The 14,396-nt window shown below is 38.0% G+C and overlaps 1 protein-coding gene across 2 annotated transcripts in view; it reads right to left on the bottom strand.

Moving 5' to 3' along the window:
• Positions 1 to 519: 519 nt before the first annotated feature.
• rassf5 (Ras association domain family member 5) overlaps positions 520 to 14,396 on the bottom strand; it is a 114,496-nt gene continuing 100,619 nt past the window's right edge. For both annotated transcript variants that reach the window (XM_062054905.1, XM_062054914.1), the window contains exons 4-6: positions 12,656 to 12,974; positions 12,470 to 12,585; positions 520 to 5,000 (exon numbers count right to left, since the gene is read on the bottom strand). In XM_062054905.1, the coding sequence (XP_061910889.1) occupies positions 4,845 to 5,000; positions 12,470 to 12,585; positions 12,656 to 12,974 (591 nt within the window). In that variant the 3' untranslated portion in view covers positions 520 to 4,844. The remainder of the gene's footprint in view (positions 5,001 to 12,469; positions 12,586 to 12,655; positions 12,975 to 14,396) is intronic.

Genomic DNA, 14,396 nt, shown 5'->3' with positions numbered 1-14,396 from the left:
TTCGTCCGTTCTCGTCTCGTCAACGAAAACTCACACACGTCTCGTCATGTTCTCGTCATCAGAGACATGTTTATCTCGTCACCGTCTCGTTATCGTCATGAAAAAAAGTGGCGTCAACGAAATGATTTCGTCATCGTCATCGTTGACGAAAACAACACTGGGTCCGCCACATCATTTTAAGTTTTCCCTCAAAGTAATTTTAAATGTGGCCCTCCACATTATTTTATGTGGTCTGTCGCATCATTTTAAACTGTTCCTCAATATCATTTTAATGTGGTCTGCCACATCATTTATATGGCCAACAGCCAGCCACATATTTTTAATGTGGCCTGCCAAATCATTTAATGTTCCTCCACATCATTTAACATGGTCTTCTGCGTCATTTTAAAGTGACCTTCAATGTCATTTTATGTGGTGCACGACATCATTTAATGTGGCCTCCAAAAACCATGAAAATGTGTTCCTGTGTTGCAGCACCTATAAAAACATAAATAAAAGACTTCAAACCACAAGAAGGCCTCAGAGACATTTTTCATTTATTCCAGTCAGAAGATATTCTGTACAAGTGAATATTTACTGTACATCTGCATCCATATAAGTGACACACTTCTAGTTGTCATAAATAACTCTGGCACACAAATGTTGTTGCAAGGACAAACGGAGCGTTCAAAGACCGCAGAGAAAATGGGAATAAATGTTCGAGTCCAACATTTTCACACATGCAAACCTTTGCACGCAGACGCTGAGGCACCTGTGCACGAGCACACGCAGGTGTGGGGTCCCTACTGTGGACCCAGGGAAAAACACAAGGCACTGCCTTCAGGATCAGCTCCGAGAAGCCTCCCTTCACAACATTCCAATAAAAACCTGTGGGCCGTCACGCAAAAAGACAAAACGGCGGCAAAAGAACAAAAATATTTGTCACGACAACAAACCACCTCAAGTAGATTTTCCACGGCACAGCAAAAGCAAGGAGGACGAGGTACTGGTTCTAGTACTTGATCAAGCGTGAAGTCCTAAACCGCGACCGTGATTATCGCCGTGTCCTCGTCACGTTCTGTAGTTTGCGTGAGGATGCGACGCGGTTCCATGCCACTGAAAAACCCTGCATGGACCCCAATGTAAGATACCCTAGGTCTGAACACAATGGACCACCCAAGGATTATACATCCAAGTAGTGCCAAACACGGCCCCGCTTTTCTTCCTGTCACTCACACAAACCGGTGACCTGAAGACACGAAAAGTCCTGCCAGAGTCGAAGCTCCTTGGAGGGGGGCGGGGGTTCAATGGCCGACTGCGAGGCTGACAGTCGAATTGAACTCCTCCGAATTGAATTGTTGACTAGACTAAGATCCAGTAGGAAGGGACTCATATGGGCCCCATTCGTCGCAATTTACCTGACACATGAAGCGTGACATATTTGGGGGGAGGGGGGGTTGAATATCTTAAAATGTGTTTTTTGACCACGGCGTCAGTTGCCATGTCGAGTTGGCGCTTTCCATCATTTTCAACAGACTGCATTGCAAAATGATTAACCCACACCCCCTCTTCCTCTCACGCGAGATCCACCCAGGAGCATATGAACACCTTCCCTACTGTAGGGTCGCGCGATCCAGACGATATAAACGTTACAAATTTGGCCTGCGATAAATCTTTAAACACCGTTGTGACAACACATGTTGACGTCATCGTCAGCGGCTAACGTCCCCCCACAGTGCAAAGCCACCTCTGAGTGAGTAATCCGCGCCTCCGCAGCGGCAAATAAACAACGTTTCCTCTAAGTATCTTCCTCTGGGGACCGGGAATAGCTAACCATGCACTACACGCAGTAGGAGGACGTATGCTAACCACTAAGCGAGAATTCTTGAATGTAAACAAAAGGAGGACAGATCGATACAAATATCGACAATAAAGATACCAAGTAAAATATCAGTTTATGCTCTATATGTCAGTGGTTAGGTCGGTATTCTTTATTATCAAAAATATTTTGTTGTATTTGATATCTTATTAACAGGGTTAGGTACGCTAGGAAGGAGATTATTATGGCCCCATTCGTTGCAATTTACCTGACACATGAAACGTGACAAATTGAAGAAGTGCATGATCCGCTTAAGTCACCAGGTGTTGATTATATTAAAATGCATTTTGTGACAATTCCAACTTTGACCACAGTCGCTATGTAGAGTGGAGCTTTCAATCATTTTCAGCAGACTGCATTGCAAAATGATCAACCCACGCAAGATTCACCCAGGAATGGGGCCGTATAAATCTCTTCCCTACTGGCAATTAACATTTTTGACAAAACAATACAACATGACGCAATATTACTAATTAGGAACCTTTGTAACAGTTCTATTATCATTTATATGCCAAAATAATACTTAGTGATACCAATCTTTATTGATGATGAGGTTTTAGACCACATTGAAAACATCCGATTTTGTCTAAAAAGGAGGGATCGTCTTATATCCGGGTCAATAATAAACCTCTGATAGTGTCACTTAAAAGTTACCAGGTCTTGTCTAGTGTATTTTCCAGACTATAAGCCACACCCACTACATTTTAGAAGAACTTTTTTTTTCTTCCATATATTAGCCACACCGCAGATGTATACGTTATTTACACAGCAATATTGTGTAAATTTAAGGTATTAACATACCTTAATTGTTTCAAAACGGCGTCTGTAACACGGCAGTAAAACGGCGGATCAAACAAAACAGAAGTCATCGATCTCTTTATTCATCCTTTAGAGATGAAGAAGATGTTTATCAGGATTCTTCTTCCTTGTACTTTGTAAAAGTTTGAAGACTTTCTTGAAGTGGATCGTTTTAGTACTTTGAGTTCTTTGCTCAATCCCTTACAGAATTTAGCCGTTAAGAGATGGAAAAATCCACAGATTAGCTGCACCGTTGTATAAGCCGCAGGGTTCGAAGCTTGGGGAAAAGTATAGCGGCTTATAGTCAGGAAAATAGTGATACTGGAATACCGATACTGTTGATACCAGATCTTTGTGTGCTAATATCAATCCTCAAATCAAAACATCGATACCTTTCGATGCTTTATCGGGGGTGTCCGAACTTTTTCCATCACTGAAAAGTCAAAGTATGCGTCAGCCATATTGATATTTTATTTTAAGACAATGCTAAAAACAGATCCAGTGTGTGACTAAGTTTATTATTAACAATTATTAGAACATTTCAGTGTTTTCTCATTACATATTAATTTTTGTCTTACATTTTTGATGTTTTTTCCCCATGTAATAACTGAATAAAAATAATAATAATAGTGTTGTTTAACTGCATATTATTCTGCCTGTTTGAAAATGTTCATGTTCGCTTACACAATTGTTGTAATTTGTCAAATTAAATCATAAATTTGTATTATTTAATTTTTTCATTATCCAACTAAATTGTTCATATTTTAAGGGGCGGGAGGCATTTTTATATTTTTAATTGAATTTTTTTTAAAAAGTATTATTATTGTTATTCTAAAAAATGCATCTTTTTGTCATGACATTTGACATTTTTTGCTCTTTTTTCTTACATTTTTTTTTCTTCCTATATAATAACTGAAAAAAATAATACAGTTGTTAAACTGCATATTTTTCTGCTTGTTTGAAAATGTTCATGTTCGCTTACACAATTGATGTAATTTGTCTAATTAATTCATAAATTAGTATTATTTTATTTTTTTCATTAACCAACTAAATTGTTCATATTTTAAGGGGCGGGAGGCATTTTTATATTTTTAATTGAATACAAAAAATATAGTATTATTATTTGTCTAAAAAAAGCATATTTTTCTCATGACATTTGACATTTTTTGCTCTTTTTTTTTTTTTTTACATTTTTGATGTTTTTTTCCCATATAATAACTGAAAAAAAATAATACAGTTGTTTAACTGCATATTATTTTGCCTGTTTGAAAATATTAACACATTTAAGTGTTTATTATTGTTGTCATTTGTCAAATTAATTCATAAATTAGTATTATTTAATTTGTTAATCAACCAACTAAATTGTGTTCATATTTTAAGGGGGGAGGCTTTTTTATATTTTTTAATCAATTTAAAAAAAAGTTTATTATCATTATTCTAAAAAAAAAAATCACCTTTTTCCTCATTAAATTTTACATTCTTTGCTCTTTTTTCCTACATTTTACTATTGTTTTTTAGATAATCTGTTAATATACACAACTTCAGACACGTTCGGTATATTTGCACAAAGTATCGGTATCGCCGATACCAGCCTGAATTTTACTTGGTATCACATCGGAAAGTAAATCGGTGGTATCGCACATCACTGTGGTAAAACCCGTCTTCCATTTAAAACCCTCAGGTGTCCTGCGTTCAAAAAGGAGGTTATGAAGGGATTCGCTGGTCATGTGACGCTTACGGAGGTTGCTCATGTGACACTTACGGAGGTTGCTCATGTGACGCTTACGGAGGTTGGTCATGTGACACTTACGGAGGTTGGTCATGTGACATGTGGGATGAAATAGCAAGGAAATAAAGGATTATTTTCTTTTCCTTGCACCTGTGTCACGCCACCTTACTCAGGCAGGAGAAACCTTGTTCCTGCACGTCTGATTGTGCCTTCTGCTCGGCGTCCTGAGGCCTAGAAGGTTCTATGAGCGGACACTTGGCGGGAGAAGGAGAAGAAGAAGAAGGGCGGCTCCTTGTCCCCTTGCAGTCTTCAAACGCCCCATCCAAGATGGCCGCCTGAGGGTTGTTATGCGTCCTGAGAAGGTGTGGACATGCGGAGAAAGGAGGACTTCCTCTCCAAACTCTGAGATCACGTTTTAGTCTCTCCCTGCGTTGACCTCACGTGGCACGAGGTCAGGGGTCAGGGGTCAAGGTGTTCTTCTTGGTGTTGCAGAGCATTCTGCAGTTTCCGTCTGTACACGGTGTATTTGTACTCCACCGCTCGCACGCGCTCAGACTCCTCCTTGTCCAGAATGACCAGGAAGTTTTGGAGCTCCGGGACGGAGAACGCATGCCACTGTAGAGGCAATACAAGCACACGTAGTATTACTCACTTTAGGGAGTAGAACCTCTTTTCAATACAAGCACACATAGTATTACTTACTTTAAGGAGTATAACTTATTTTCAATACAAGCAAACGTAGTATTACTCACTTTAGGAGTAAACTTCTTTTCAATACAAACAAACATAGTGTTAGTCATTTTAGGGAATATTATAACTTATTTTCAATCCAAACAAACGTAGTATTACTCACTTTAGGGAGAAGAACTTCTTTGCTATACAAGCAAACGTAGTATTACTCACTTTAAGGAGTATACCATACCATACCATAACTTTATTTATAATAACTTATTTTCAATACAAGCACACGTAGTATTACTCACTTTAAGGAGTATAACTTATTTTCAATACAAACAAACGTAGTATTACTCATTTTAGGCAGTATAACTTATTTTCAATACAAGCAAACGTAGTATTACTCATTCTAGGGAGTATAACTTATTTTAAATACAAACAAACAGTGTTAGTCATGTTAGGGAATATTATAACTTATTTTCAATACAAACAAACGTAGTATTACTCATTTTAGGGAGTATAACTTATTTTCAATATAAACATACGTAGTATTTCTAATTTTAAGGAATATTATAACTTATTTTCAATACAAACAAACGAAGTATTACTCATTTTAGGGAATATTATAACTTATTTCCAATACAAACAAAAGTAGTATTACTCATTTTAGGGAGTATAACTTATTCTCAATACAAACAAACGTAGTATTACTCATTGTAGGGAACAGAACTTTTCAATACAAAAAAACGTAGTATTACTCATTTTAGGGAGTATAACTTCTTTTCAATACAAACAAACGTAGCATTACTCATTTTAGGGAGTATAACTTATTTTTAATACAAAAAAACGTAGTATTACTAATTTTTGGGAATATTATAACTTATTTTCTATTCAAGCTAAGGCTGAAACGACGCGTCGACATAGTCGACGTCATCAGTTACGTAAATACGTCGACGCCGTTTTTGTGCGTCGACGCGTCGCATATTTACGTCACACTACCGTCATGGCGGAGCGCAAAGCAGACTGTGCGAGCGAGGGGGGAAAAGCACGCCAAAAGTCGTCAAAAGTGTGGGAGTATTTCAATACACGGCCTAATAATGTTGTTATATGCACGATGTGTCGAGCGGAAATGGCTTATCGTAGCAGCACAACGGCTATGAACGAACATTTGAAAAGAAAACCATCAACTAGTCAATCGTCCGCGTTAGCATACGTTGTCATCATTACAAAAAACATGAATGTGTCATTTGTATCTGCTAGGGGTGTAACGGTACGTGTTTTGTATTGAACCGTTTCGGTACGGGGCTTTCGGTTCGGTACGGGGGTGTACCGAACGAGTTTCTAAGCTAAAGCTAACTTTAGCTGCTAAAGTCTTAACAAGCTGCTTTGCTCCTTCTGCCTCTGTCTTGTCAGCACGCAGCATTGTCCCACCCACACAACCATCTGATTGGTACACACAAAGCATTACCAGCCAATCAGCAGTGCGTATTCAGAGCGCATGTAGTCAGCGCTTCAGCGTCTAGCAGATAGGTGTTTAGCAGATGAGCATCAGGCAGCGGATTCTCCCCAAATGATAATAAACACCTCCCAGTCAACTACTAGTAACATCACTATGAGCCCGTTGACCTTCTAGAAACTTAAACTGCAGCTCAGCTCACTCGCAGTCCTGGTTTGAGGTGAAGGCTAATTACCTCTCAGTTCCAGCCACATCGACCCCTTCTGAGCGCCTATTTTCAGCTGCTGGGAATATTGTAAACAAGAAAAGAACCAGAGCATGTAGACATGCTAACCTTTCTTCATTACAACTGTTAGTCACTCACTGGAATGAGTAGAATTGGTAATTGTGTACTGTGTTGGACTGGATGTTTATTTTGCACATTTTAAAAGCAGTACTTAATGTTTACAGTGCTCCAGAATATTTAGATTGGCACTTTTTTGTATTGGATGTTTATCTTTATTTTTGCACATTTTAGCAAATAAACAATACTTTCACTTTTGTTGAAATGTTTACTGTTGTTAGAGAATATTTCGTTTTGCACTTCTTTGTATTGGATGTTTATCTTTATTTTTGCACATTTTAAAGCAAAATAAGCAATACTTTTACTTTTGAAATGCTTATACGGAAATGCTGATTATCGGTCCTGCTCAACACCAGCATCTATTTAATAATACCACCTTAACATTTGACAACCAAACAATTAAACAAGGCGACTCGGTAAAGAATCTAGGTATTATCTTCGACCCAACTCTCTCGTTTGAGTCACACATTAAAGGCCTACTGAAACCCACTACTACCGACCACGCAGTCTGATAGTTTATATATCAATGATGAAATCTTAACATTATAACACATGCCAATACGGCCGGGTTAACTTATAAAGTGACATTTTAAATTTGCCGCTAAACTTCCGGTTCGAAACGCCTCTGCGGATGACGTATGCGCGTGACGTAGCCCGGCGAACACGGGTATGCCTTCCACATTGAAGCCGATACGAAAAAGCTCTGTTTTCATTTCATAATTCCACAGTATTCTGGACATCTGTGTTCGTGAATCTGTTTCAATCATGTTCATTGCATTATGGAGAAGGAAGCCAAGCAAGCAAAGAAGAAAGTTGTCGGTGCGAAATGGACGTATTTTTCGAACGTAGTCAGCCACAACAGTACACAGCCGGCGCTTCTTTGTTTACATTCCCGAAAGATGCAGTCAAGATGGAAGAACTCGGATAACAGAGACTCTAACCAGGAGGACTTTTGATTTGGATACACAGACGCCTGTAGAGAACTGGGACAACACAGACTCTTACCAGGATTACTTTGATTTGGATGACAAAGACGCAGACGTGCTACTGTGAGTATGCAGCTTTGGCTTTTTTTTGCGTATGTACGTAACTTTTTTAAAATATATAAGCTTTATGAACCTTGGGTTAGGTGAACGGTCTTTTGGGCTGAGTGATTGTGTGTGTTGATCATGTGTTTGAATTGTATTGGCGTGTTCTATGGAGCTAGGAGCTAGCAGAGGAGCTAGGAGCTAGCATAACACGTACCGTACCGTACGTGCGCGTCACGTACGTAACTTTTTTAAAATATATAAGCTTTATGAACCTTGGGTTAGGTGAACGGTCTTTTGGGCTGAGTGATTGTGTGTGTTGATCAGGTGTTTGAATTGTATTGGCGTGTTCTATGGAGCTAGGAGCTAGCAGAGGAGCTAGGAGCTAGCATAACAAACACGCAGGTGTTATTATGCAGGATTAATTTGTGGCATATTAAATATAAGCCTGGTTGTGTTGTGGCTAATAGAGTATATATATGTCTTGTGTTTATTTACTGTTGTAGTCATTCCCAGCTGAATATCAGGTACCGTGAGTATGCAGCCTTGGCTGCTAAACATTCGATAACTTGACCGTATGTGCGCGTCACGTACGTAACTTTTAAAAAATATATAAGCTTTATGAACCTTGGGTTAGGTAAACTGTCTTTTGGGCTGAGTGATTGTGTGTGTTGATCAGGTGTTTGAATTGTATTGGCGTGTTCTATGGAGCTAGGAGCTAGCAGAGGAGCTAGGAGCTAGCATAACAAACACGCAGGTGTTTTTATGCAGGATTAATTTGTGGCATATTAAATATAAGCCTGGTTGTGTTGTGGCTAATAGAGTATATATATGTCTTGTGTTTATTTACTGTTGTAGTCATTCCCAGCTGAATATCAGGTCACCCTCGGCTCTCACAGCATCTTCCCTATCTGAATAGCTTCAACTCCCCACTAGTCCTTCACTTGCACTTTACTCATCCACAAATCTTTCATCCTCGCTCAAATTAATGGGGAAATTGTCGCTTTCTCGGTCCGAATCTCTCTCACTTCATGCGGCCATCATTGTAAACAATAGGGAACTTTGCGTATATGTTCAACTGACTACGTCACGCTACTTCCGGTAGGTGCAAGCCTTTTTTTTATCAGATACCAAAAGTTGCAATCTTTATCGTCGTTGTTCTATACTAAATCCTTTCAGCAAAAATATGGCAATATCGCGAAATGATCAAGTATGACACATAGAATAGATCTGCTATCCCCGTTTAAATAAAAAAAATTCATTTCAGTAGGCCTTTAAGAGTGTTACTAAAACGGCCTTCTTTCATCTCCGTAATATCGCTAAAATTCGTTCCATTTTGTCCACAAACGATGCTGAGATCATTATCCATGCGTTCGTTACATCTCGTCTCGATTACTGTAACGTTTTATTTTCGGGCCTCCCTATGTCTAGCATTAAAAGATTACAGATGGTACAAAATGCGGCTACTAGACTTTTGACAAAAACAAGAAAGTTTGATCATATTACGCCTATACTGGCTCACTTGCACTGGCTTCCTGTGCACCTAAGATGCGACTTTAAGCTTTTACTACTTACGTATAAAATACTACACGGTCAAGCTCCTGCCTATCTTGCCGATTGTATTGTACCATATGTCCCGGCAAGAAATCTGCGTTCAAAGAACTCCGGCTTATTAGTGATTCCCAGAGCCCAAAAAAAGTCTGCGGGCTATAGAGCGTTTTCTATTCGGGCTCCAATACTATGGAATGCCCTCCCGGTAAAAGTTAGAGATGCTACCTCAGTAGAAGCATTTAAGTCTCATCTTAAAACTCATTTGTATACTCTAGCCTTTAAATAGACTCCCTTTTTAAACCAGTTGATCTGCCGTTTCTTTTCTTTTCTTTTCTACTCTGCTCCGGGGTGGACCGCTAGCCTGTTCATCGGCTGGGGACATCTCTACGCTGCTGACCCGTCTCCGCTCGGGATGGTTCCTGCTGGCCCCACCATGGACTGGACTTTCGCTGATGTGTTGGACTTTCACAATATTATGTCAGACCCACTCGACATCCATTGCTTTCGGTCTCCCCTAGAGGGGGGGGGGGGTTACCCACATATGCGGTCCTCTCCAAGGTTTCTCATAGTCATTCACATTGACGTCCCACTGGGGTGAGTTTTCCTTGCCCGTATGTGGGCTCTGTACCGAGGATGTCGTTGTGGCTTGTACAGCCCTTTGAGACACTTGTGATTTAGGGCTATATAAATAAACATTGATTGATTGATTGATTGATTGATATTGCAGAATATTAAGATTTGCACTGGATGTTTACTTTTATATTTGCACATTAAAAAGCAAATAAGCTACTTTTAATTTTGTTAAATGTTAAAAGTTTTAAATGTTTACATTGTTACAGAATATTTTGTCATGTTGTTGTCAATGTTGACTGAGTGGCCATACTTTTTTTTTGTTGTAAATAAAAGCCATGCCTTTTGAAAAAACTGGCTTACATTTATTTTTTCATCTTCATTTTAAATAAAATAAAATAAAAAATAATCGGTAAAAGGAAAAATAATCTATAGATTAATCGAAAAAAATAATCTATAGATTAACCGATTAATCAAAAAAAATAATCTATATATTAATCGATAGAAAAATAATCGTTAGCTGCAGCCTTAATTCAAGCAAACGTAGTATTATTCACTTTAGGGAGTATAACTTATTTTCAATACAAACAAACCTAGTATTATTTACTTTAGGGAGTGTAACTTCTTTTCAATTCAAACAAATGTAGTATTACTGATTTTAGATACTATTATAAATTAGTTTTAATACAAACGTACAAACAAACATAGTATTACTCATTTTAGGGAATATTATAACTTATTTTCAATACAAACCAACGAATTACTAATTTTAGATACTATTATAACTTATCTTCAATACAAAAAAACAAATGTAGTATTACTCACTTTAGGGAGTATAACTAATTTTCAACACAAACAAATGCAGGGTTAGTCATTTTAAGGATTATTATAACTTATTTCCAATACAAACATGTTGCCACCTGCCTGTAGGACAAGTGCTATATCAATAGAGATTGATTGATTGAAATATGAAGATGTCTGTCTAAATGTTAAATGAAATAAAGCCTTTATTAAACAAAATAGCTGCTAAGGCATGTATCTGTCAAAAAAAGGTCAACAAAAGTAGAGGTGGACAAAGACTTTTTCACCGTACTGTATATGCACTTATACACAAAATACATGAAAACAACTTTTATTTAAGTGTTAGCTTTAGCAAGCTAATTGTTGTATTAGCCATCCTTTAATGACCATTTGTTAGCTAAATGAAGCAAACCCAAACTAATGAAGAAATACATCATGTTTTGCATTTCCTCTCAAAATAGACAAGACAGTGGGTTAAATAAAGAAAGTTACATTTTATTTAAAAAAAATCTAATTAGGGGGGGAAATCAATGCATAGTTACATTATTATTATTATATTTTTCATTTTATTGTGGTATTTTGTATTGTATTTATTGCTATTATGTCTACTATATTATTCTCTCAATGTTATGTATTTATTAACCTATTAAAATATTATTTATATTTTACATCTAAGTTAGATGACGTTAATTTGAGTTATTCTCCAATGTGGATGCCTCAAAGGTGACGTTTTTCCTCAAACCTCAATGCCATGTTTTGTTTTTGTCAATAATGTGTGTGTGTTCTTGTATTTCTACCCTTCTTGAGACATCAACAAGGAAAAGTACCTTCCATATGAGGAGGTGTGAACAAGTTAGGACATAAATCATGGTCTCAATACAGAAAACCATTGCATCTAATAGAGAATGTCTCATTTGCACCCCTGGTGGTGAAATCTATCAAAATTAGGGTAGTGCCAAAAAGGAGGGATTTTTCAAATTGACTGTGTGTTGCTTTTAAAAGTGTTCCCCTTCTGGTCAACATATGTAATAACAAGTGTGTGTAAGAAATTTAAATGCGCCCTCTTCGGCCAAAATTAATTAAAAAATAATAATAAATATATATTTAGAGACATACTGTCGTAACTTGAAGTAAATAATAAAGATTAAAAAACAATGACAAAAAAAAGAAATAACTTAAAGCTTACCTTTTTTATATTTGCATAGTATGTATATATCATTAATGTTGTAAATACAAATATTTATATACAGGTATCTAAAGAGGTTCTAAAGAGGCAGGCATTTTTCAGAGGTCTCAAAAAGGTAACAAATACAAGAATGTGTGTGTGACTGCTATTTTTTACTTTTTTATTTTACTTTGTGTTGCCACTTGCCTGTGTATGAAAAGTACAATATAAATAAAGTTTGATTGATATAAAGCTGTCTCCCTCAGCATTTATGAATCAATATTGCTAAATTAATATAGCTTTTATTCACCATTTCTTACCTAAATTAAGCAATACATCATAATTTGCATTTCCTCTGAAAACAAACAAGACTGTGGGTTAAATAAAGTTATATTTAAAAAATAAACCTAAATAATTAAGGAACAAAATCTATTTCTTGCTATTATTATGACTATCATCCTCTCTGTTTTTATAGATGTTTTCATGCCTCCTCACCTCCACTTCTCCAGTCTCATTCTCCTTGAGGACGAAGCTGAGCGTCTGCGGGTCAGGCCCTGCCAGGAGTCTCAGAAGAAGAGGACGCTCGCACAGAGGAAGTTTCTGGAACAGATCTGACGAGAGAGAAACAGGAAAGGAGTTATCCCTGCTCTTCCCGCGGTCCACTGGTCCTCTGTCCCTCACCCTGAGCATCGCGGTGCGTCTGCCGGTACAAAGCAAACTTGCGGGGGTTGTCCAACACCATGAACTTCTTCAGCAGGCCCTGGATGACCTCCCCGGTGGTGGTGGTGGAGCTGATGTGCAGCTGCTTGACGCAGTCACACGGCAGGTAGAAGGACGTCCGCTCCTCGCCCTGAACGCAGTCTTGGCCCTCCAAAGGAGCTCCGTCGGGGCCTCCTCCCAAAACCCCCACCGGGCTGCCAGCATCCACAGCGGGAACCGTGACCGGCCGACTGAGCCTGAGGTGGACCTTGATGAAACCCGTGTAGGAGCCGTCAGACGCCTGCAGGACACGCACAAAGACGGTGTGTAAAGTTACCCAATTTCTGGAATATGTTTCTGTTGTTCTGTCAAATAAATACATATTCTTGTAAAACATGTCACTCATATCTGGCTTTTGGGTATATTTTAATGGAATAAATATAATTCTGATCAGTAGTTGGGAAAGAGTAGGACAAACCAGCAGTACAATTTATAATTTTTAACCAAATTTTGGGTCAAGGAGCGCTAAATTGCGCAACCCAATAGTTGGGTTGGGAATAACCCAACATTGAGTTAGCATAACTCAACTTTTGGGTTAAATAATTCAACCCAATAGTTTGGTGGGGAATAACCGAACATTAAGTTATCATAACTCAAATTTCTGGTTAAATAATTCAACGCAAATGTTGGGTTGAAAAAAATTAACCCAAAATGTTGAGTTAAAATAATTCAAATAAGGGGTTCGTCCTTTTCTGTACCAGCAGTTGGGTTAAAATTGGGTTATTTTTTTTAACCCAACATTTTTTTAGTGTGCATCAAAAGTAGAAGGAAGCTCAAGGATGAGTAACACTTTTAAATCTACAGGAAGGGAACACTGCAGCTTGCAATATTTCAAGAATATTTATTGAATGTTTCATATTCTTCACACATATCAGCGGAATTAAACTTTGTCTAATAATGAACTCATACATTTATTTACCAATCTAACCCTCTGAAAACATCACATTTTCATGACCTTTAAAGCCAAACAGGCCATGAAACTCCTTAATTTTTTCTAATTTTGAATTAATTTCTCAATAAACTTCAGACCTAAACAAAAATACCAAACTTTTTTTGATTAAATTAGTAAAATAACTAGTTATGCAAATGTATACTAACTGTTGAGCGGGGGTCAGCAGCCCGCAGCTCTCAAGCCGCATGCAGCTCTTTAGCACCGCCCTAGTGGCTCCCTGGATCCCCGCAGCTCTCAAGCCGCATGCAGCTCTTTAGCACCGCCCTAGTGGCTCCCTGGATCTTGGTCAAAAATGGAAAAAGATGGGGGGAAAAATATTTGTTGTTTTAATACAGTTTCTGTAGGAGGACAAACATGACACACACCTTCCTAATTGTTAGAAAGCCCACAGTTTAATATGTTTGTGTTTATGCTTCACTGACGACAGTATTTGGCCAGCGCCGTTTTGTCCTACTAATTTTGGCGGTCCTTGAACTCGCCGCAGTTGTGTGGACTGTGACTCAACAGTTTGTTTACATGTACAACTTTCTCCGACGCTGCTACAGAAAGACGTGTTTTATGCCACTCCTTCTTTGTCTCATTTTGTCCACCAAACATGTTATGCTGTGCGTGAATGCACAAAGGTGAGCTTTGTTGATTTTATTGACTTGCATGGAGTGCTAATAATCCATGCTAACATGCTATTTAGGCTATCTGTATGTACATATTGCA

The sequence above is a fragment of the Entelurus aequoreus genome, linkage group LG01 (assembly GCF_033978785.1).
Source record: "Entelurus aequoreus isolate RoL-2023_Sb linkage group LG01, RoL_Eaeq_v1.1, whole genome shotgun sequence".
Taxonomy (NCBI): domain Eukaryota; kingdom Metazoa; phylum Chordata; class Actinopteri; order Syngnathiformes; family Syngnathidae; genus Entelurus; species Entelurus aequoreus.
The sequence above is the reverse complement of the archived record's forward strand: the minus strand, read 5'-3'. Positions and strand labels throughout refer to the sequence as shown.